The sequence below is a fragment of the Zonotrichia leucophrys genome, chromosome 15, assembly GCF_028769735.1.
Source record: "Zonotrichia leucophrys gambelii isolate GWCS_2022_RI chromosome 15, RI_Zleu_2.0, whole genome shotgun sequence".
Classification (NCBI taxonomy): Eukaryota; Metazoa; Chordata; class Aves; order Passeriformes; family Passerellidae; genus Zonotrichia; species Zonotrichia leucophrys.
Window position 1 is genome coordinate 10,355,814 of NC_088185.1, and position 22,055 is coordinate 10,377,868.

Consider the following 22,055-nt stretch of genomic DNA (forward strand, 5'->3'; position numbering starts at 1 on the left):
CTTTGGTGAATGCATTTGAAAAGCAGTCCAAATCTTTAGAAAGAGCCCGTTGTCTGTAAGACTGCTGTACCATACAGTAGTCTGGGCTTCCTCATATTATTTGTTCCTCAGAAACGTAAGCCTCATTTGAAGAAAAACAAGGCAAAACACAAAACCAAACCAAACAAAAAAAAACCAAAAACAAAAACAAACAAACAAACAAAAAAAAGAATGCAAACTCCTTATTGCCATGCAAACTAAACAAATTACCAGGTGATTATTGAGACTGAAACCTGCACCAAGCAGGGAGGCAAAAAATGGGTTCCTGCCAGGGTGCACAGAGTCAGCAGCAGACAGGTTGGCACTGCCTAATTCCCAAGCTAGAGGTGTCTTTAACAGCCCTCAGTGGATTTTTCTTCAGTAATTTATTTAGTCACATTTTAAGTCTAAAACATGTTTATAATGACAAGCATCTACACTGCACTTTATCAAAGCTATCGCATGCATTTGTATCAAACGAATGAATCAAATGAATCAAATCAAATGAACTCAGATTTTAACCTCACACTTTTATCTGAGGGCTGCTAGGAAGCTCTCAGCGTTCTCAAACTGTCTCAGGTGTTCGGATGTTGGGAACAGCTTTCGCTCCCCCTCTGGCTCATGGGAGTTGTAGTCTCTGTGCTCGGGGTTTATTTCTCCCCATGAACTACATTTCCCAGAGGGCTCCCGTTCCGCCCTTCCGGCAGGCCCGCCCCGTCCTTCCGCGGCCGGCAGCACCATGACAGGTGAGTTCTCAGCGTTATCACCGCCCCGGTTCGGTTCGGCTGTCACCGAATCCCCGCCGCTGTCACAGCACGAGGGACACGTGGGGGTCCCTATGGCGCGGGGTCCCTTTGGGTTTCTGGCCTGTAGCCGTTTGTGGGATCCTGTTTCTCTTCTACCTTAACCTTGCCTGATCTTTTCCTGTGGAGCATCTTGGGTGTGTGCTAAAAACAAACTCTAGCCTCAGATCTCATTAGGTACGTTTAAAGAGTTTCACTTGTTATATAAAGTAGTTTTGGTTTTTGTGGGTTTTTTTTGTTTTTTGTTTTTTTGGTTTTTTTTTAATCTCAGCACTTTCATTTTAAAAGCAGCTCTGTATTTGACAAGAAATATTCCGTCCTTTAACGTTTTCTCTTCCATAGTCCTTACCTGGTTCACAGCAGCTTTCAAATGTATCTAAATGTATCTGTAATTTTTGCTTTCTCTCTCTTGTGGGCCAACCCCTATTACATTTCTATTTCATTTTGCCTCTGAACATTTCCTTCTGAGAGATCTTTTGATGATAAGGGGCAGGAATGGAGAGTTTTCATCAGTTAAAGCAATTTAATTACCATCAAGCTGGCTTAACAGCCTTTGGGGAGCATCATGACACAAGTTACTCTCAAAGCAAATTAGTTTATTGGGAGCCTTTGTCCCTTCTAATGAATTCATATGGGAAATTAAACCTCTTTAGAGGGAATGCCCAACACGACTCCTGCTAAACAGCAAAACAAAGCAAAAATCATTGCAAACAGAATCTCTGCTTAGATACAAAAAGCAATTCAGACTATGGAGTCTGTCCAATCTTCCCTGCATTTCAGCTGATGATGACAAAAAGCCTTGAGAACTGAAGACTAATGAGCCAAATCTACCCTTGGCCACTAGCAACCATTTAGCATCACAGTGCTTGGAGCTGAACACCTCAACTTCAGCGGTATCTAAGCCCTCAGTTACCCACCAGCACTAGGTCTTGCAGTAAATGAAGCAATATTTAAATACATCTGAAGTTTAGGTGTTCAGGAGATCATCCCCTTTTATCAGTAAATGAAGTTCTTCCTCTGTCTTCCACATCTTGTACAAGCCCCCCTGCTTAGGGAGATTCAAGGAGGCAGAAATACCAGACAGTCAATTCTCAGGACTGTTGCTCTCAAAGCTTTTTGTACACTGTTTGCAAAACCATAGTAAGGCCCAGAAAGAGTAGTTTTAAAACAGTGAAATGGAGACAGAACTGCAGACTGCTCAAAAGCACAAACAAAATCAAAGTCCAAACCCATGCACTCGTGTCTCAACAGGTCCTGCACACAATTCCAGGCTACTTAGTCAGCAAAGCCATCCACCCTGCCTTCCCCAGCAGGGCTTGCCATTCCTCCCTTAAAGCAGGGTGTCCCTCCCATTCCTACCTGCCAGGCAGCTCCTTCTCCCCCAAGCACTGGATGATCCCTTCTCTCTCAGAAAGCCCCTGTGTCTGCTGGAGAAGCAAAGCAGTGCCCATCCTGCTCCCCACTGACTCTGGGAGGTGGCACCCACAGAAGAGGAGGTGCCAGAGGCATTTAGCCAGTGCCCTAATCATCTTCAGTCCCATTTCAAGGCCTGTTCTTCACCAGGCCTTTGTAAAAAACAAAAACAAAAAACCCAACCAAAACATGCCACACAGGAGTAACTCCAGTCAAGGCCTTTGTTGGGGGAAAAATAAACATTTTGAGGTTGTTTTTCTCTCCCTTCCTACAACATGTGTTAAGGAGGGGGTAAATATAAAAGACTGATTTGGAGCAGGCAGAATGTTACAAGTGCAGAACAAAAGTCTCTTCTGGGCAGTGCCTCTGGGCTGAGGTGCTTGGCCTTCCTGCCATTTCCTCTGGCCTGCTGCACATACCTGGGAAAGGCTTCACATGCAGAGGCCTCTCAGGGCTCTTTACAAGTCCTCTTAGGCAGCCAGAGTAGAGCAGCAGGAACCCTGCAAGTCAGAGTTGTTAACTTTGTGCTCAGTGTTCCCCTCTTCCAAAAGAACATACTTGGATGGTGGGCTTTAGTTCATGTTTCCAAAATAATTTGTTTCTGTATTAAAAAGAGAGCAAAAAATACCTAACAGCATAATTTCCCAGAGAATCACAAGCAAATGGCATTAAGGATGTGCTTTTTGCTTTGTGTTACCTGCCATGTGTTCTGTTCTTGCCTTTTAGCTGAACATGTTCTCTGCCAGGAAGTGGTGTGGCATTTTCAGAGCTGTCAGACTGCATCACTGCAGATCCCGTTCTGTATCCAGAGCCTCTCCAAACCTGACTTTCGTGCCAGCCTGTCTTCCCCCAGATCCTGCAGAAGTGGAGGAGCTGCAGCGCTTTGTTTCTAACTCCAAGAGGCTGTTTGTAATGACCGGAGCTGGAATCTCCACCGAGTCAGGGATCCCCGATTACCGCTCTGAGGGCGTGGGGCTCTACGCCAGGACAGACAGACGGCCCGTCCAGCACGCCGAGTTCGTCCGCAGCGCCAGCGCCCGGCAGCGCTACTGGGCAAGGAACTTCGTGGGCTGGCCCCAGTTCTCCTCCCACCAGCCAAACAAGGCACACCTGGTGCTGAGGGACTGGGAGAAGCTGGGCAAGCTGCACTGGCTGGTGACCCAGAACGTGGACGCCCTTCACACCAAGGCCGGGAGCCAGCGCATGACGGAGCTGCACGGCTGCACACACAGGTACAGCTGCTGGCGCTGGGGCTGTCAGTGCTCACTGGCACAGCTGCACTGTCAGTGCTGAGACAGAAGGCAAAATATCTGTGCTGAAATCCTGGAGATGACAGGCACAAAGGTGGTATTGGGCTGGGGTGGAGAAAAAGATCACAACCCAGTGCTGTCCACAGCATGGTATTTAAGAAACATGACCACCACTCCATTTTTTGGAGCATTATTTGGATCCATTTCCCCTTTCCTTGGTACAGCAAATGTCCTCTTTACTAAAGAGAACAAGGGGATCATGAGGATACAAGGATTATCCACAGAGTGGAGAGTGGATAGGGCAACAATTGCATGGGATATATGTACTGGAGAAGGGCCATCACAGCCTGGCTGGGATCACCCAAAATTTCTAGATGAAAAAGCACAGCATGAACTGAGAGGGAGGATGCATGGCAGGGTTAAAAGAATTCCTTCACTACTTCCTCTAGAGCATTCCTACAAAGCAACAGAGTAGAAAGACATCTCCTTGACCCGTCCTATTTGGTAAATAAATGTGGAAAATCATGACAGGCCTCCTAAGGAACAAGTTAGAGTCTCCAGATCTTCAGCTGACATGAAACTCTCCATTAAGACTTTGCTCTGACTTTCAGGGTTTTCTGCTTGGCCTGTGGAGACCGAATCTTGCGTGCTGAGCTCCAGGAGCACTTTGAAGCTCTGAATCCCACTTGGAAAGCTGAAGCCTTTGGGGTGGCTCCGGATGGGGATGTGTTCCTGACGGACGAGCAGGTGCGCAATTTCCGAGTCCCGGCCTGCCGTAAGTGTGGTGGGATCCTGAAGCCTGATGTGACCTTCTTTGGAGACACAGTGAGCCAGGAAAAAGTCCGTTTTGTACACCAGCGCCTGGCAGAGTCAGACTCCATGCTGATAGCAGGATCCTCTATGCAGGTAAGTAGCTCTGCCTCCCAAACTGCATTCCTGCTTCTCTGCCTGCAATGATCCTCGGTCCCACAGCTTAGGACTACAAATGGCTTGTGGGTCAGACCAGCATTTGCAGAGCTTCTTTGTATTTTATTTTTACTGTGGTTGGAATCTGGCTTTATGGATGACCTGTTTGGGCTTCCCTGTCACTCTTTGCCAATCTACTTCATGCTGCTGTAAATACCTCCATTGAGACCTCTCTCTGCTGCCTCCTCCATCAGCTCACAATTGTCCATAAAGGCAAGATACCTGATACAATTCATTCCTCACACTTTTTTACCTGAAATTTTTAGCCTTTGATAGCTTTGTAGGCCTCGTGGCACACTGTATAAAATACCAGGGTTTAGGACCTCTCATTCTTTATTAAATTCTCAATAAGAGAGCTGAAATATCTCTGCTGCTTGAGATTGTCCTTTGTATCACAATATGTTTTCTCCACTAGCCTCTTATCTGTAAGGCAAGGTAGCTAAACAACAGGGGTTGCTAAACCCATAGAAGCTTTTGTAATGATGTTTATGTAAAATAATTTTTTCCAGGAACAAGTTCTATTACATAAAAGAAACCTTACTCTTAACACCTCCCAGAAGGAGATAAAACCAAGGCTGCCTGATTGTGATTCTCTTGGCTTCGGGATACTGGATACAAATTCCTTAAGCTTGCACTTCTTAAGCTTATAATCCTCTGTACAGGAATGATTGAAATGCCTTAGGTTTGTTCTTGTACTACCTTAGCTGGGCTATGCAGGAACCATCAAAGTGCAGCGTTTAAGTACCTGTGATAACCAATAAAAACTGCTAATAAAAACTGCTGCAGAGATTTACTAAAAGACAAGGACATTTCCCTTCAATCTGCTCTGAAGTTTCAGTTTCTATGAAACTGCAAATCCTTCACTGACAGAGGTTAAAAACTGTTCTGTGCACTCCTGAATGAAGACATTGCCTACCTGAGCTCAGTGCAGCAGCCTAACTCAGCATGTATGTACAGCCCTTTTCCCATTGCCAGCTATTTTATTCCTTTCTGTAACTCTTCTTTTGCCTAAGCTGCCTGTCATTTTGTTTTCTGCTACTCCTGCAGGTATACTCTGGTTACAGGTTTGCTCTTGCTGCCCGGGAGAAGAAGCTGCCAATTGCAGTCCTTAACATTGGGCCCACCAGGCTGGATCACTTTGCATCCTTGAAGCTGAATTTCCGCTGTGGAGAGCTGCTGCCTTTGATTGTCTGCACATGACCCCACCAGCTGAGCTTCAGTAGCCAGCAGGATTAAAGTTTTTCTTACAAGGTGAGTACCTTCCCTGCTCAGTCACCTTTCAGGGTTAGAATATGGGTTCCTGGCTGAGACTGAGATGTGCTGACTGACAAAATGTTCCCTCACTGCACCAAAAGGTGGCTGTAAATTTTAATCTGTCATTGGTCTGCTCTGATGGGCCATGATACTGTTTCCCATGATCATAAACAAAAAACATACTAAGTGCTAGCACTCCCAGAGAATTGGGTAGGAGTATCCAGAAGACTCAGCAGTGTAGAATTCCAATCCATTTGTTACTATCAGGAAACTACAGGGGATCACTTGATCACAACTGTTCCCTTTGCAACTAATCCTAATCAAACACTGGTGTTTAAAATAATCAATTCAGTCGATAAAGCAGCTTCTTTCTTCCTCTCCTGCAGGACTCACCTCAGAAAAGGGAAAACTCCAATGCAAGAGGCAGCTGTGGGATGCAGGGCACAGCAGCTGAGGGCACCAGGAGAGGGCAGCAAGCCTCACACGTGTCAGCCTCACCAGTGCTCCACTGAAACCATCTCCACGTATCAGGAAACGGAATGAGGATGAAAAAAAAGTACATTTCTGCCTTACCTTGCCGTTAAACAGTGCCTTTTCATTCACTGGGACAGATAATTGACTACCATGTCTGAGGACAAAAAACCTTTTTTATAATTGTCCCCAGAGGAGAAGGGGGGGACAGGGATTTTGAGCAGGTAATTTGAGGCTGTAGCACAGGAGGGCGATGTGGGACACTGCTGGGGAATCCGGTGGCACTGGTGGGATACTGTAGAGTGTGCAAGCAGGAAAAGGAGGCAAGAGGAACTGCAGTGGTCACTTTAAAGAAAAAACGTTCAAAGTAGAAGCTGAACAAGAACACTGCTCCTGTAATGAGGGCTGATGTCCTCCAGCAAGGAGGGGAAGTCAGAATTTCTCTCAACTGTTGGTTGACAAATTAAACTGCTTCCTATCTGACCCCTTTAAAAATTAAACATTGTTGAGAAGCCAGAGGAGTTACTTGAAGCTAATCTGACCAGCACTACTTTGAGTGAGCCACTACATTTTCCAGAATGCAAGATATTATTAAATAATAAATAGCTAAGGAATTAATTAAAATTGTTTAGAAGATTGAGACTATTTGCTTTGTAATTTTCTCTCCCTCCCATTATTTATTTAAGTACATTCTCAATAGCCAGTTTAGATTCTTTTTTTTCCACTGCAAAAATGCAGGTTGTAATTACTTGCAGCTGATGAATTAAGAGAGAAATACAATTAAATCTGTGCAATAGGTCTCTCTCAGGAGTTAATCTCTGTTGAAAGGTGCAATTTCCTCACTCCTAACAGGAGATCCATCACTACTGGGTAGTGATTTTTTGTTGATCCTCAGGATGGTATTGCAAGCTCTATGAAACTGTCCACAGAGTAAAACACAGAACTTGGCACAAACTAGAATTATAACTTTTTGACCTGACCTTCTTCAAGAAACCACCACTCCCCCTTCTAGCTCTGAGAGATTGAATTGTTGGGGTTTTCCAAGTGCCCCCTCCTACTTCAAGTAACACATCCTGGACTAATATTTTGACAAGAACTGAAACAAGCATTTGGAAACAAGGATGCCAGAGTCATCTGCTGAAAGGTCAAGTAGCAAAGCAAGGACAGCTGACCACAGGATGCAAAGTTCATTTTTGCTTTGTTGTCGATTCAAATCCATGCCAGGAGAGAGCAAATAAAGCAGAGAATCTAAGGGATATGTCAGGCATCCAATTTCTGCAGAAGGCAGAGGACATTAAGATGCCTGACACATTTCAGGATTTGGCTGTATTGGGTTAGAGGAGGGACAGGTTCACTTTGAAGCTGAGCAAGAACAGTTCAGGACTCCCACCTGCATTCTGCTGGCGTTGAATGGTGACTCCACTTTCCAGTGACTCAGGTTTCTGCTGCTTGGCAGTGAGCAAAGCTCACAGATCTCTCTCCATCTTTAGCAGTCCTGTCACAGTACAGCTGTTGCAGAAATCATGCCTAAAGCACAGCAGAGTCTCCACATAGACCATGTTTTCCTGTAGGGGCTTTCCCTGTAAGAAGGGATGCTGATGCCTCCTTAGCAGAGGAGCTGGGGCTGAGTTTCTCACTATCCACATCATCTTCTCCCCCTCCTTGAACCTCACACCACGTTGCTGTGTCAAAACCAGAGGCTGCAGGTTCAGTGCCAATAGAGCCAGCATTTTGAGGTGTGGGAGCATTGCCAGGCAGTCTAAAACAAGTCTTGGGATGAGTTCTGTGACAGGTAACTAAAGCTCCCACATCTACCCCTGCCTGCTCTTCTGTGGGAGAAGAGTCAGGGTGTTCCTTCAGCATCACTCTCAGATGAATCATTACCCCAACTCTCCACTGACTGTACTTTTAAGCCACCAGGACAATGACTCAGAATAAATGAAAATAACAGTAAATTTCCTGTGCATGGTTTATTACTATATGGTAATAAGTATATCTACAACAACTGTATGAGGCTGAGATGAAGAAGTTCATTCTTTTTTCTGCTAAGTTGATCCAGCACTACTAAAATTGACCTCTTTTAGAACAGGATCAGAGCACTTCAGTTCTTAACATATTCCCCAAAATACCATTAAGTTTGTTCACATGAGAAATTCCTGAGAGAGCCTAAAATTCCTACACCAAAAGCCTTGACATGAAATTAGCTGAATCAACAGCTTTTGCTCTTCTCTTTTTCTTACAGCTTCCTCCTGAAGCTTGGATAGCTGAGCTGAGAGTACCTTATAATGGATTTTTCTTCTGCTCCTCTGAAAGTGGGGTTGGAGTTACCCAAAGCAAATAAAAGTTACTTCCTATTTGGCAAATCTTGTCTTTGTTTCTGGGCAAATTCTCAGAGCCATCTGTAACTGAGTCCAGCAGCCTGAGGAAGGTATTTCACATGCTGAGCTCCAGTGAGGGCAGCACAGAATGCAATGCCCCAGAGGGTTTGGTGCCCGTGGTGCAAGTGCAGCCTCCCACATCTTACAGTCAGATTGCTCCTATTGACACACCTGCGTGTGGAAAATGACCCAAAACCCTGGGCATGCAGAACTTGGGAGGTTCAGTGGAGTGAAGGTGACTAAATCCACCATCTAGAGTGTGCTTCTTCCCCTGTGACTGCCTTGGATGTAGCCCTTTCCCAGCCTTTGCAGCAAGCAGGGAAACAGCAGAGTCAAGCCAGATGGGCTTTAAAACCACTGTTCCAGACTGTTCCTGCAATTCTGTGTGCAGCTCCCTGCCATCTCCCTTCCCACCAAGGAAAGTACCCCAGTGCACTTCTTCCCTTCTGCACCACTAACCAGACAATGGCAGAGAAAAAGAGAAGCTGAGCCTGAAGAGGACGAGCAACAGTGAGAGTGTCTGGAATTGGTCTCCAGGCCCAAGCAGAAACTGGCACAGGATCATTACCATCAGCAGAACTGTTTGCTCTCTGCACGTCTCACCTCAGCTGGAGCACTCTCTTTCATCTGTGCAATGCCCATGTAGTTAGGAGTAATTCAGCTCTCCCTGCAGAGAGTGAAAAATCTTGGCATAGAAAACACCAACAGAGAAAAGATAAGAGACTGAGGCTTCACTTCTGCAGTGAGCCCAGGGAGCTGCTGTCCCTCCAGCAGCCCATGCACCAGCTGTGGAGGGTCTCAGAGCTCCCCCTTGCTGAGCACAGGGATGCCTGGCATTCCAGGCAATCCCTTTCTGCTTTGGAACAGAGGTACAGACCAGCATGGTAGATCCTCACACCCTCCTTGTACTCCCTACTCTGGCAGTTCAAGCAGTCACCAGCCCTGCTCTTGCTCTTCCCACAACGTTCCTCAAAGCCCTAATGAGCAGCTCTGCACAACCCCTTCAGCCTCCCCACCTGTGCCCTTCATTAGGGCCTGACACTCTGCATTGTGTGGGAAGGCTCCCCATGCATGGGGAATGTTTGGGTTTAATGGAGGGTCTTTCACACCACCAAGGGGGCATGGAAATGAGAAGTGTGATCAAGGGACCAAACAGAAGTGCAGGCTTACAAAATGTGTATGGAGTAAGACAGATATGGAATCAATTTGAGCCTTTATCTATCTATGGGGTTTATCTAGGGAATGCTAGCATGTTCCAAATGCTGAATGCCAGGAGTAGATAATACTGCTCCCCTCAAATCTAGAGTTCCTGTTACAAGCAAAATTCATACTGAGTTACTGAAATGCTTCCAATACACCCTAGCAATCTTCTCTAGAGCTCAAAAGTGCAGTGTTCTTTCCAGATAGTGATATTTTACTTTTTTTCTCTACAATGAGGTTTATCACAAGGGGATTCTAGTAACATTTACTTAGGAGCTTTACTGTTCTACAAACAATCATTTCAGAGAATCTAAGCTAGTGAGTGAGTACAAGAGACCTCATCTTGCTCTTCCAGCCCTAAGAATGATTCATTTTGGCTATATGATAGAATCACATCCAGGATCCTCAAGATTTCTGTGGAGGACTCCAAGCACTCAATGTTTCCAGAAAATTCTCATACACAAACACCTGAGAAAAACAAGCAACCAATACTGGTAAAAAACCAAGACTCAATCTACCATAAAATGGAATGTGTCTGGCTGTGACACAATCCCTTCCCCTTTTCAAGGAAAAGAACAACTAAATGCAATTCACTATCCTTTCTCAATGTCATTCTAATGCCCTCAAAGAAAGATACATTTACTTTCAGAAGGAAGGCATTGCAAGTACCTTCCAATAACATACCAAGCCAGCTTCTTCCTTCTCCTTTTGTTTCTCATTTCCCAGAGCACTCTTAGATCCTTGGGGTCTGCTCCATGTCTGGGTACAGTTCATTCTGATGATGAACCGGGACACTCCTCACACCCTGCCAGCAAGCAGGGAGTGTGTGTAGACCCTGCCCTAGGAGTTCACCCACACCTCCAAAAACATCTGCCAGCAAAACCCATACCAAGAGTAGGGGGCAGCTTTGGCACAGGACCTTGGCAGGGCTGGGAAACTGGAACAGATACTGTCCCTCAGACGGGCTCCCTGCCTTCCAGGCTGACATTACCTCCTTCTCTGCAGCTCCTGACTGCGAACAGGGGAAGGGCTCCCCAGGGTAAGCACACACAGACCCTCAGGAGAAAGGAGAACCAAAGGGCTCAAGACCCTCACGCAGCGATGCCCCGGGGAAGAGGGACGGCTGTGCTGCGACTACCGCGTGGGCAGCCCGAGGCGAGGGCGGCTGAGGGAGGGCTTGAAAGGCGCCCTCCGGAGTCCCGGGAGAGTGAGGGCGGTCATGAGGGTGAGGGACGGGGAGAAGGGCGCCCTGAGGGAGTCCCGGGAGGTGAAGGGCAGGCAGGGACGGTCGCCCTGAGGAGCCCTGGGATTTGAAGGGCAGGCAGGGACGGTCGCCCTGAGGAGCCCCGTGAGGGTGAGGGCGGGAAGGGACGGTCGCCCTGAGGAGCCGCGGGAGGGTAAGAGCAGACAGGGACGGTCGCCCTGAGGAGCCCCGTGAGGGTGACGGCGGGCAGGGACGGTCACCCAGTGAGGGTGAGGGCGGGAAGCCGCAGCCTCACCCTCAGCAGCCCCAGCCCGAGGGCACCTGAGGGGAGGGGCGGGACACGCGAGGCCCTGAGCAGGTGCGCCCCGCCCCCGCCGCCTGCAAGGGCCAATCAGAGAACGCGGGGGCACCTCACGCGCCACACAGGGCCGTGGGCAGCGGCAGCGGCAGCGGGGGCGGGTCTTCTCTCCCTCCCTCACGCCCCGCCCGCCGCCCCATCCCCTCAGCGCGGCGGTGAGCGACGGCCCCGAGTATCAGTTTAGGTTATTTATTTGCTTATTTTGCCCTGCGGCCGCCCTGAACCACACGACGGTGTCTATTTGCAGTATTTGTCTTTGTCCAGCCACATGTGCTTGGGGTTGTAGGGCATCTTGGCGAAGCACATGGCTGCGGTGCGGTCGCAGTTGCAGACGAACGCGGCGCACTCGCTGTTCTTGCCTAGAGGAGAGAGAGGAGCGGTCAGAGCCCGCGGCTCCTTCGCCAGGCGCTGCAGAGGCTCGGGCTGGTATTTCTGCTGTCAGGTGTGCCCATTTCACTGCTGCCATCGTTCTAGGGGGGAACAGGCTTCTGCCCACTAACCCAGTGCCTCGAAAGCTGTGTGTTCCTGCCAAGCTATCTCTCTCCTTGCCCTTTCTTCCCTTCCCTACAGCCTTATTTGCCAACCTCTCTGCTCTTTACCTCCGTTCCAGAGCCCTGTAAAGTCTCCACGATTCACCAGAGGTGTCTGGCAGAAACTGTATAACAATGCCGAGTTAACATGCTGATCTCTTGCATACTGCCTTTAGAATGCCTCCCAGAATAGTACTCAATCCCCTGAAGACTAAACAGGCTTTTCTATATTCTGTTGTACCATATATCTTCACAAACTTTGAATTGTGGGCTATATAGAGAATACTCATTCCAGTCCCTGTGTGAGGTGCCCTCTTTCTAAGGACCAGGTCCCCTGGCAAGAACTTGCACTGTGCCTTCCTGCCACAGAGGTGTGAGTGTAACACAGCCCTGCTCTTTCCTGAGAAAGGCTGGAGAACATCTGGGGTGAGGTGGAAAGGGACGTACTGCTGCATGTGATCTGCCCATTAGAGCAGCTGTACTGGTACAGCTTAGTGTACGGGTTGTCCACGAGGAATTTGCAGGATTCCATTTTCTTTGCCTGTGTGTAGCAGTTATCATGGGCTTGGCAGCACCTGGGAAACAAGGAGTAAAAGGTTAGAAAATACCAGAATCACAGGCTCAACTGACCTGTAAGACACACAGATACATTAGATTTGCTTTGACAAGGCTCTTGACTATAAAAAAAAAAAAAAGATACCCAGCAATAAGAGGGCAGACACAAAGGACCTCAGAGGGATAGAGTTGTGCCAGCTCATGGTCCAAGAGATATCTGGTAAATAAGTACTTATGGGAGCATCTTCACAGGTGTCTATTGGGCACAGGGAAAGCCAAAGCCAGTGTTTACCCTCCACTTCCCCTCAGTGCCTGGTAGCTGACAAGCTCTTAGCCAACACAATCCAAGACTTGGCTGCCAGATTTGTGTGTCTCTAAATTGCCCATGCCATTTCCTAGCATTTTGCAGCCCAGCCTGTCCATGTTGATGGTCAAGCACCAGGCAGAGTGTACAGAGCTGCATCCAGGCTCTGGCCCAGCACTGCTGCTGCAAAAAAAATGCTGGAATGAGCACTCTGTGTTGCCATAGAAGAGAAGAGCTACTGTAATTATATTTTATCTTAGTAATAAGGCATCAAGGTGTGATAGAGCACATCCTTTTCCCCTGAATCCATCTGTGCAAGCAAGCTTCCTTCACAGCAGCCAGAGAGTTTTGTAAACGTTCACAGGCAGGGCCAGCTGAGATGAAGCTGAAGCAGCAAAGCACAAGCAAGGCAAGAGGATTGTAAAAGCAGAGTTGTACTTGTCGAGGTCGTCCACGGGAGTGCCGCTGCCCCCCAGGCCGCAGTAGCAGCCGTAGCCGTTGAATTCCAGCAGGGGGTGGCTTTCGGGCAGGGTGCACTTGATCAATTCACGGAACAGCCACACGGCCCGGGGCGAGACCTCCTCGGCGCTGGCGGCGCCCACTGCGGACAGACAGACAGACAGACAGACAGAGGGAGGTTAGAGTCAGGTTCGGGGTTACCTGCACCAGGACAAGGGCACCTACACACCCGACAGCAGGAAAAGCAGGGCCAGGAACTTCATCCTTGCAGCTCTTGACACAAGCACTGGTGCCAAGGGAAATGAGTCTTTATACAGCAGGCTCACCTTGACGTGGTACGAGATAAACCAGCCAGTATTTATGTTACTAAATGCAGACTTCTTCCATCGGGGGCTGTGGGCCCCAGGTTGTGGCGTGACCAGTTGAAGGCCAGTTGAGTTAAATCCATAAAAGCTGGAAAGGCAAATATTTGCTCTCTAAGATTTTGCTATTAAATTCTTGTAGTGTTACTATTAGAAGTCAGCCTGAAAGATTTGGACATTTTTAAAGGCTCTCTACTAAAATATAATAACAGTATGGAAGTTTCATTGTGAGTTTCTGGCACACTAATAACTGCCTGCCACTAATACTTGCATCCTCGTTTTATGGTATCCCCACATATCATAAATCCCATATCTCTCCATGAGTTCTCCTGGCATAATTCAGAGAATAAGATACAAGTTGTCCAATCACATCAAATGACCATTTAGCATGAACTCAACTGAAAAAAAAAATCAAGCTATTCTTTACTTTAAAACCACAGAGGAGAAGGAGGTACTACTAGACAAGAATTAGGAGCCAAGTGACCTGGAAAATCTTTAGGTGGCTTAAACAAGGAGTAGTATCGGGTTTTATGTGGCCTTAAGCAATCTACATTGGAAATGAACCAGGCTTAGAAGTTTCAACATACACAGCAGACTTTGGTGACTTAAAGCAGTTTCTCCAACACCAATGCAGAACCCAGTGAAGAACCTTTGGTTTTCTATGCCATAGGATGAGGAGAGTTGGGAACCTCGGAAGAAGTTAAAAAAATGGGTTAGAAAAATCTTCCTGGAATCAGTCAGGGCTAAGTAAAACAGTGTGCTCATATTTAGACCCCAGAGGCTCTGGCATTTTCAGGGCTACAGGTCTGGCATTTTTACACACTCAAGATACAGTTCCTAGACATGGCTGTCAAGTCTGCATTGATAAACAAAGCACCAAAGAAACAAAGGCCACCTTTCTGCACCAGCCCCATGCACCAGGGTGCTCATGCAGGAATCTTTGGGCTCACACCCCACCAGCAGGTTCCAAAGGGTTGATGAGGACACCTTTCTCCTCACAGGGTCTGAAACTACACCAGGGCACCCACAGTACCCACTGGATGGTGACATATCCGTAGGACATCTAGGGAAAGTTAGATGTGGTGCTCAACAACCAGATCCATTCCGACTTCTTTGACCTCTGCAAGTGCTCCCCACTCATGGGTACCTACAGCTGAACAGAAGCTGGGTTGATTTAAGATTCTCAGTGTTCTAATCCAGTATTGAACAAACATTAAAGGCTGATGTAAAGGACAATCTGTACCAGTTAGTTCAGAAAAAATAATTTTGTCTTTTGCCCACAGATCAATCTGGCAACTTTCCCTTCAATATCTATTTAAGAGTTCTCTGTCTTCACTGCCTTTAACATTAAAAAAAAAAAATTGTTTTCTTACCTATGAAACTTAGGAGTCTGGTTCCTTTTTCTCTGTTCTCAGTACATGATGTATTATTGTTTTCTAGAAAGTTTCCAGTCAACTGGCCTTTTTAAAATCATAAGTCAACAATTTCCTACACTGTTAGTTCAACAAAAGGATCACCAAGTGTGGGAAAGCAAGCATGAGTATTACAAGTGCCTCATGAGAAAAATCCCAGCAGAGTAAAGATTTTTCCTCCAATGCTATTTTTGGTTTCCCCCAACCTGTGCTGTATACAAAATCACTGGTCCCTTGGTACACTTGTGAACACATTTCAACCTATAACTGGTTCAAATTTACAGGCTTAAGCCTTAAATTATTTTTAAGGCTTTTTTATAAGCCCTATTGCAGAGCTCCCTACTATTCCACACTGTTAAAATTCTCCTTTCTCTCTTTTGTCTGTTAAGGACTTTACTTCCCATCTCCACATTTTATTTCCTTGCATCTCTAGCTTCCTTGGTCCACCACAGTCAATTGAATCCAGGGTATGTGCTAAACCTGTAAGCAACACATTATCTCCTTTTCTGAACCTACAGATACATACACAAAACCTCTGTAGTGTAAAGAGACACAATCTCTACTAAAACCAGATCTGCCTCACATTATAAACTGGCCACTGCCAAAATGTGGGAGCAGAACAGCAAGTCAGAGACCTTCCTGGGGCTTTTATCCTCAAGGCAGGATGCAGCTCCTGCCAGGTCCTGAAATCTCCCCCACAGGAAAACCTTGCACCCCCAAATAATGACAGAGAAGGACAGTTTTCAAATAATTTATTAGGAATTTAAAACTGAAATCTGGAAAAAGGGTTACAGGTGTGGAGAGAACAAACACTGGAGTGTAATAACTTACTGGCTTAAAAACACAGCTTTATTTCTTTTAAAAAAAATGCCCACCCTGAAACCAGAGCCCCAGCCTCCAGGCAGTGGCCAGAGAGTGACTCACAGCCCAGCAGCAGCACAGCTGGCCCGGGATGTCTGGAGGGGGCACGGAAGCAGCTCAGCGCATACACCAACAGGGAGGAAAGCGCTGTCCGCAGACCCAAATTTGAAGTATATAGAATAAAAATAAACCCAATAAAATGCAGCTCTTCTTTAATTAGGAAATATTTAAAAAAACAGACATACAGACTCTTGTCTCAGTAACAAAAATTATTGCTTTGTGTTTTCAGTACTGATCTGTTAAGTACCTTCTTACCTAAACAGAACTCTCCAAACGCATCGCCCAGGTCAGGACAAGTTCCAGCAGACGGGGGAGAGATAGAAGAGAAAAAGGGCCCTGTGGGCACTGTGGCCCTCCCAGTCCTTTTCTAAATGCCCATCTCCTTTACAGGGGCTCAGTTTGGGGGAAGAGAGGGAATGATTTTTAAAAACTTAAGATGAAGCTTTTATTTCCCTGGGAAAAGAGTTTGGCTGCATCTTAATAAAAGGCTTAATCACCCCCCTTAACAAGGTCTTTGGTTCACTGAAATCCAGACCCAAACCTGCCCCATGTATTCCTGCTGGAGGTCTCCCCTGGCAGAGTGCTGGTTGGCAGAGGCCTGGACCATACCAGGGGAAGCCCCAGCAGGTTCTGGAGAAGGGACCAGATCACCCCGCACAGGACAACGGACAAATTCCCACAGTCTTCAGAACACAGAGTAAAGCAAACGGGAAGCTGCAATTCTATAATTCATATAATCCCTGAGAAGCCCTTAACCCGCCCCCAAATCACCACCCTAATGCTTTTCTCCCCTGTTAATGAATCCCCATCCCAGAGCCCTGCCCTTCAGAGAACGACTACCCAAATCTCCCCCTGGCTGACACCCCTTCGATACCCTCGCCTCCGGAGGAGGATCCCCTTTCCCAGGAAATCTTGACGCAAGCGATAAAGTTTGGAGAGTGAATTCCTTTCAAAGTAACCAAGACAAGCAACGGCGGCAAAGCCCTTTCCCTAAGCCAGCCCAGAGCTGGTGCTACGGAGCCCAGGGATGGAGTCTGTACATCAAGCAATTGGAAGCAGCTTTAACCCGCTCAGCAAAACAGCCGATGGCTGGTACGTTTCACCCCGCCCGCCCCCCCGCCCCCCTTTCATCTCATCTCATCAGAGGTCTTAAAATCTTACAGTAAAAGGTGTACAAAAAAAGAACAAAGTCCTGTCAGGATTCTGCTGGAGAGTATTGCTCACGCTGCGGCACCAAGTCCAGGACCTGGAGCTGCTCCTTGGAGCCAGGCTGCAGGCAGCAGCCAGGTTCAGCTCACGATATTTACATATTATACAGGAGGAAAAAGAAAACCCCACGTAAAACTAAACCTAGGAAAAAAAAATCTTTCAGCTGTAAGGATAGTGTTTTTCACTTAGCAAAATATACATTTGTTTTGTTCCATAGCGATGTCCAACGTTTTCGGATCCTTGGAGTTTCACACTTTTCAAAGCCTCACATTTACAAAACAGAAACAATTAAAAACAGTTTCTTTAAAAAAAATAGAAATACAGCAGTTCCTCTCAGCCTTTGCTCTCTCTCTCTGTCTCTTTCTTCCCTTCAGAACTGCATTCTTGTTACATACCGTGCTTTAAAAACACTGACGACAACAACAACAGAGTTGAAAATATTCAAAACAGTTTCAAAGCCAAATAAAAATACTCCTCAATGAAAACTACCTAACACAATCACAAAGCCAATTCATAAAATATATCTACTAGCTCGGGAAAGAGCAAACAACAAAAAGAAGGGGCAGCCCCCAAAAAAGATAAAAAAATAAAATAAAAAAATAAAACTAACAGCTAATAAAATAAATAAAAGAAGAATCAGTGGGCTGGGGGCAGGGAGGGGAAGCGTAAACCGTCGGTGGTTAGTAGGAAAGCGAGATGATCTCCTCGGGTTCAGTCCAGTGTGGTCTGGTCAAAGGGAGAGATCGGGCAGGGCGGCAGGAGCCTGGCAGCCAGCCGGCAGTGTGCAGTTTGATTCAAGAGAAAGGAAACCTTGGCTCATCCCCCGAGGCTCACCAGATCCTCCAGCCACGCGCTGTCCTCGGTCAGGTCACTGGGGAATCTGCGGGAAACAGCAGGGGAGGGAAGGGACAGGGTCTAGAACAGCCACAGCTCTCCTCCTGGGGCTTTCTTCTGGTGTGATCTGACAGAAACACCCAATACCCAAACATTACCCCAACACAGTCCTACTCTGCACATCACTGGCACAGGGACAGAGCACAGCAGAGATGTTTCTGTCAATGGCAATGTGCAGGCTGGGGAACAAGGTCTCACACACCACATGGCCTGGTCCCTGGGAGGGCTGGGACATAGCAGAGTCCAGCCATTTCCCCAGCACTCAGCTCAGTCCAGCCCTGCCAGGCTGCCATGGGCTCCTGTCTGTGGACACGGCTCCCTCCAGGTTTTGCCCCCCTTTTTGAAAAGCTGGTTGTTTACTTTTTTAAATTCTAAATTTTAAGCCAGCTAACTTCAGTCACATTTGCAAAGCAGACAAAAACTATTCACCAGTTCCCTCTCAGCCCTTCCAAGGACCAATACCAGAACTGATCAGATTGTCCTTCTGCCCTTTTCCCAGGCAGGAGATGAAAAAGTTCACTTCCCAGAGACTGGTATCAGCAGCAGTGAGAACAACCAGCTGCATGGTGGAGGCTTCCCCAGCCCCACAGAAGAGCCAAGCTTGTCTCTCAGATCACCACTGGGTTGTGACTCTGGCCAGCCCTGCAGATGTTTTCTTTTTTTGTCAGTGCTTCATTTTCTTACTCTTTGTGCCAGACCCTAAGACACTCCACTCCCAGCCTGGGGAGTGTTCAGTAGGAGCCCAACCTGCCAAGCCTCCTGGTTCAGGAGGGAGCCCAGGCTCCTCCCACAGGCTGGGTCAGGCCATGGAGCCTCACAGCAACATCCACAGCTTCAGCTGAGAGCCCAAGCACAGGGACCAGCTCAGAACCTCACTCCTCTCTCTCATTACCTGCTCCTGTTCAAAGCTGTCTTACCTCCTGCCTCCTTGGTCCCCAGCTTCAGTGATACCCATTGGTAAAAGCTGTTGCAATCAAGGGACCCTGTGAAGAAAGAGTTAAAACCCCACTCTTAAACAAATGAACAGTGAAGAAGAATTGCTAACACAACAAATTCAGTCATGGCCCAGATGACAGAGTAAATGTTTTCATTTGGAGGTGCCAGGTCTAAAGATCACATCGCCCTGCAGAATGCTGTGTCAGGGCCAAGATGGGCTCTTGGAAAGCCTGGGCTAGATCAGGGAAAGGACTGGAGATCAGGACCTTGAGTGGTGATCAGAGAGAGCCAACAGTAACCAAGCATGTGGGCTCTGCACTGCTCATCTTGGTCTGGGGCTCAGCAGTGGCACAGCCAATGCTGCAGTGGATGGCATTTCATCACCAGAAAACAGACAGTGGGCTGAGGGAGCTGCCCGCTGCTGCTCAGCTCCCTCACCACGTGGGGACACAGCCCACTCCCCATGTCCCTCCCTCCACAGGGGGCACAGAGGGAGCACTCACCCCTAGGCTGTGTCCAAAGCCGGTGCTCGGGGCTGGGCTGGCAGCGCTGATGTAACTGCTGACCCCTGAGTCCTGGTTGGCGGCCCCGTAAAGCTCTGCCATGGGCCCGGGACTGGTGGTGCCCAGAAAGCCTCCGGTGCGACTGGGGGTGGAACCTACAGCAGGCAGCAGAACTACGGAGTGAAGATCCCAAAAATGCAACCCCGTCCCACCCCCCTCCCCAGCCCCTTGGCAAAGCTCCTGCAGGGCCCGTGCTGGGGAGGGAAGTGGAGTTACCTGTCCCTCGCACCACGGCCGCCGCAGCCGCTGCTGCCGCCATCGGTCCATACGCAGTGAGGGGGATTGCTGCAAAAGAAGGAACAGGCAGCTCAGGAGCACTGTGGCTACATGGGAAACTCCTCAAAGGGAGCCTGCATTTCCTGCTGCAAAAGACTGGGCTCACACATATGTATTGGCTTAGTGCACCACAGAGGACATGAAAGGATGACAACGGGGAAGTGCATAGCCCTGAATTTATCAGTGTTCTTTTGCACAGCCAATGTCCAGGGGATTGCACGAGCCATGCTCTGTCAAGCCCACATCCCAGAGCAGCCAAAGGCACGGTGTGGAAGAGCTGAATGAGAAGTGGGCAATTTCAGATGTATCCTGTCACTGCTAAGCTTGCAAGATATAGTTAATCTGAAGCTACAGATCCAGATTTTGGCAGTAAATGTGGAGAATGGCAACAGCTCAGGGACAGCAGCTGAGGCTTAACATCCTGAGGCTCAGCCCTTCCTCTGTCTCTTGTTAATATTCTCGAATAACAGTTTAATAGCCTCTTTCTCCCTATTTCTTTGCTCAACACATACCATTCTCCCCACACTGAGTTTTGCTCCTGATTGCTCAAAACCTCATTGTATATTGTAGAAAAGCAGGAAACATATACCTAGGGAGCAGGAACTAGAAATGGCTTAATTAAAACAGTAAGTCTTAATTTATATGTAGCAGTTCTAATTCCCAACTCTACTGCCAGAGGCATTCAGCCCTCGGGGCAGGAGGCATCTAGCCAGTATGTTTCTCTTTGCCCTTAAAATGACTGGGTCAGCATTTCATGCTTGAATGTGAAATTCGCTGTGATTCTGTTTAGAGCACCATAAAAAGAGGTCAGAACAAATCAATCGCGTAAAGGCTGAAGCCCAGACTAGCTTAGGAGGGAATATTTAGTAGCAGGCACCAGCGTGTTTCAAGCAAACGTCATAGGAGGCTTCTATCTGGGTTAGCCGCTCATTACAGGCCCTGGGCCAACGCAGGCATGTTGCTGCTCCACATCACCCCCAAAGATGCTGTTCTGGGCAAGAAAGGCTGCTGGCAGCCACCCTCCTGCAAGTCCCTAACACATGAGTGAATGTGGTTTTACTGAGAAACGAGGCAAGGTCATCTCAAAAGCTCCAGCTCTTTTTCCAAGAAAAATCCTTCCTGCCTTTGCAGTGTTATCTGCTGAGACACCAGGTTTGTGCTGGGTGACAAAGCACCTGTGTGTGCATCCCTGCCTGTGCCATGCCCTCCCCTTGGCTCCCCTCCCAGAGCTGTGGAGCGCAGCCCGTGTGTGCTGCAGCCACTCAAGGCACGAGGGCCCTCAAGCGCACGGCTCTGCCCTCCCCAGGGCCAACTGCAGCCTCTGCACGGGAACCACGGCCCAGCCAGGGCTGTGCAGCGCCTGCTTAACAGGAGGGAAGCGTCTCGGGGAGGGAAGGATGCCACGATCCCCAGCTGGCACTTCAGCGAGACACTCAGGACTGTCAGCTAACGTGGCACCCAGCCAGGACAGCAGCATTAATAACTTCTTGTTGTGCAGAGCTCTGGTGCACCCCCAGCACCAGTGATAGCCAGGCCCGGGGTGAGTCACCTCTGCTAGGAAAAGGCACAGGACAGCTGGGGATGGACATGAAGGGAGAAACTATTCTACCAAGTCACCGACGTTCCTCTACAAATGTGATGGGTTTTGCAGAAAAACACACATGTAAATAAACAACTGGACACACATCTGCTTTGCTTGCCAAGCAGAAGGCTCAAAGGTGCTTATGCAGCTGCATACATGGTGTCAGGGAAGGGTTTTGTTATGAGGGAATGGGATTTAGTTTTCCCCTACCTCCCTCAGGGAAATTTGTTCATTGGTGGCTGCCAACCTCAGCATCCTCACAAACAGAGAGTCCCTGAGGATTAACATAGTTTTGTGCCACAGAAACTCCCTTTCAAGCCTGTTTGTACTGCTAATTCCAGAAGAGCTTCCTAGGAAGGTTTTCCATACCCCTTTGCAAAGAGATTCAAACCCTGAAACAGGTGGGGGCAAGGAAGCACTGGGAAGGAGGAACACTATGGAAATGAAATGGCACATGGGGAGCAGGGTGCTACACAAAGCTGCTTTTCTATGACAGAAACCAGGGACACGACAGAGCTGGGGAAAACATGGCCATGGAAGGGAGAGTAGACAGAAGGAACATCACGTAGGGAGAACACACTGCACACACCCCAGGGGCTGAGGATCCAGAGGGCATTTGCACTTTGAGGAAGGACACTGAGAACAATCCTCTGCTCCCATTTTGTTCCACAGCTCCCTACAAGTACTGCAGGACTTTGCAAGGTCCCACCACACTCACTCCTACCTGGGAAGCCTTT

General features: G+C 47.9%; 4 protein-coding genes across 17 annotated transcripts in view; 1 reads left to right on the top strand and 3 right to left on the bottom strand.

Annotated features, from left to right (window-relative positions):
• The window catches only part of PXN (paxillin), a 61,755-nt gene extending 50,475 nt beyond the window's left edge, over positions 1-11,280 (bottom strand). For 2 of the 8 annotated variants that reach the window (XM_064726549.1, XM_064726541.1), the window contains exon 1: positions 2,181-2,282. In XM_064726549.1, coding sequence (XP_064582619.1) covers positions 2,181-2,272 — 92 coding nt within the window. In that variant the 5' untranslated portion in view covers positions 2,273-2,282. Of the gene's footprint in view, positions 1-2,180; positions 2,283-2,653; positions 2,716-7,565; positions 9,221-10,437; positions 10,559-10,744 lie in introns of those variants that run through there. The other 6 variants (XM_064726543.1, XM_064726545.1, XM_064726546.1 and 3 more) reach the window with 6 other exon arrangements.
• Positions 697-8,538, top strand: SIRT4 (sirtuin 4). 4 transcript variants are annotated; one of them, XM_064726554.1, is made up of 6 exons: positions 697-764; positions 2,961-3,466; positions 4,096-4,390; positions 5,498-5,701; positions 6,091-6,260; positions 8,418-8,536. In XM_064726554.1, exons 2-4 carry the CDS (start codon positions 2,967-2,969, stop codon positions 5,648-5,650), a joined length of 948 nt encoding a protein of 315 aa, XP_064582624.1. In that variant the 5' UTR covers positions 697-764; positions 2,961-2,966; the 3' UTR covers positions 5,651-5,701; positions 6,091-6,260; positions 8,418-8,536. The 4 variants fall into 4 exon arrangements, with proteins under 4 accessions (XP_064582624.1, XP_064582622.1, XP_064582623.1 ...); XM_064726553.1 differs by having other exon boundaries at positions 699-764; positions 6,091-6,399; positions 8,418-8,538; XM_064726552.1 differs by lacking the exon at positions 8,418-8,536 and having other exon boundaries at positions 6,091-7,572.
• Positions 11,281-11,437: 157 nt separating the features above from the next.
• Positions 11,438-13,441, bottom strand: PLA2G1B (phospholipase A2 group IB). The gene is made up of 4 exons (XM_064726944.1): positions 13,393-13,441; positions 13,143-13,305; positions 12,293-12,420; positions 11,438-11,674 (listed from the first exon to the last, which is right to left on the bottom strand). The coding sequence occupies exons 1-4, from the start codon at positions 13,424-13,426 to the stop codon at positions 11,553-11,555; spliced, it is 447 nt and encodes a 148-aa protein (XP_064583014.1). The 5' UTR covers positions 13,427-13,441; the 3' UTR covers positions 11,438-11,552.
• A 3,793-nt stretch (positions 13,442-17,234) lies between these two features.
• Positions 17,235-22,055, bottom strand: part of MSI1 (musashi RNA binding protein 1) — a 28,498-nt gene continuing 23,677 nt past the window's right edge. For 2 of the 4 annotated variants that reach the window (XM_064726609.1, XM_064726607.1), the window contains 4 exons: positions 19,677-19,745; positions 19,401-19,573; positions 18,879-18,944; positions 17,810-17,947 (listed from right to left, as the gene is read on the bottom strand). In XM_064726609.1, coding sequence (XP_064582679.1) covers positions 18,903-18,944; positions 19,401-19,573; positions 19,677-19,745 — 284 coding nt within the window. In that variant the 3' untranslated portion in view covers positions 17,810-17,947; positions 18,879-18,902. Of the gene's footprint in view, positions 17,948-18,878; positions 18,945-19,400; positions 19,574-19,676; positions 19,746-22,055 lie in introns of all 4 variants that reach the window. The other 2 variants (XM_064726608.1, XM_064726610.1) reach the window with 2 other exon arrangements.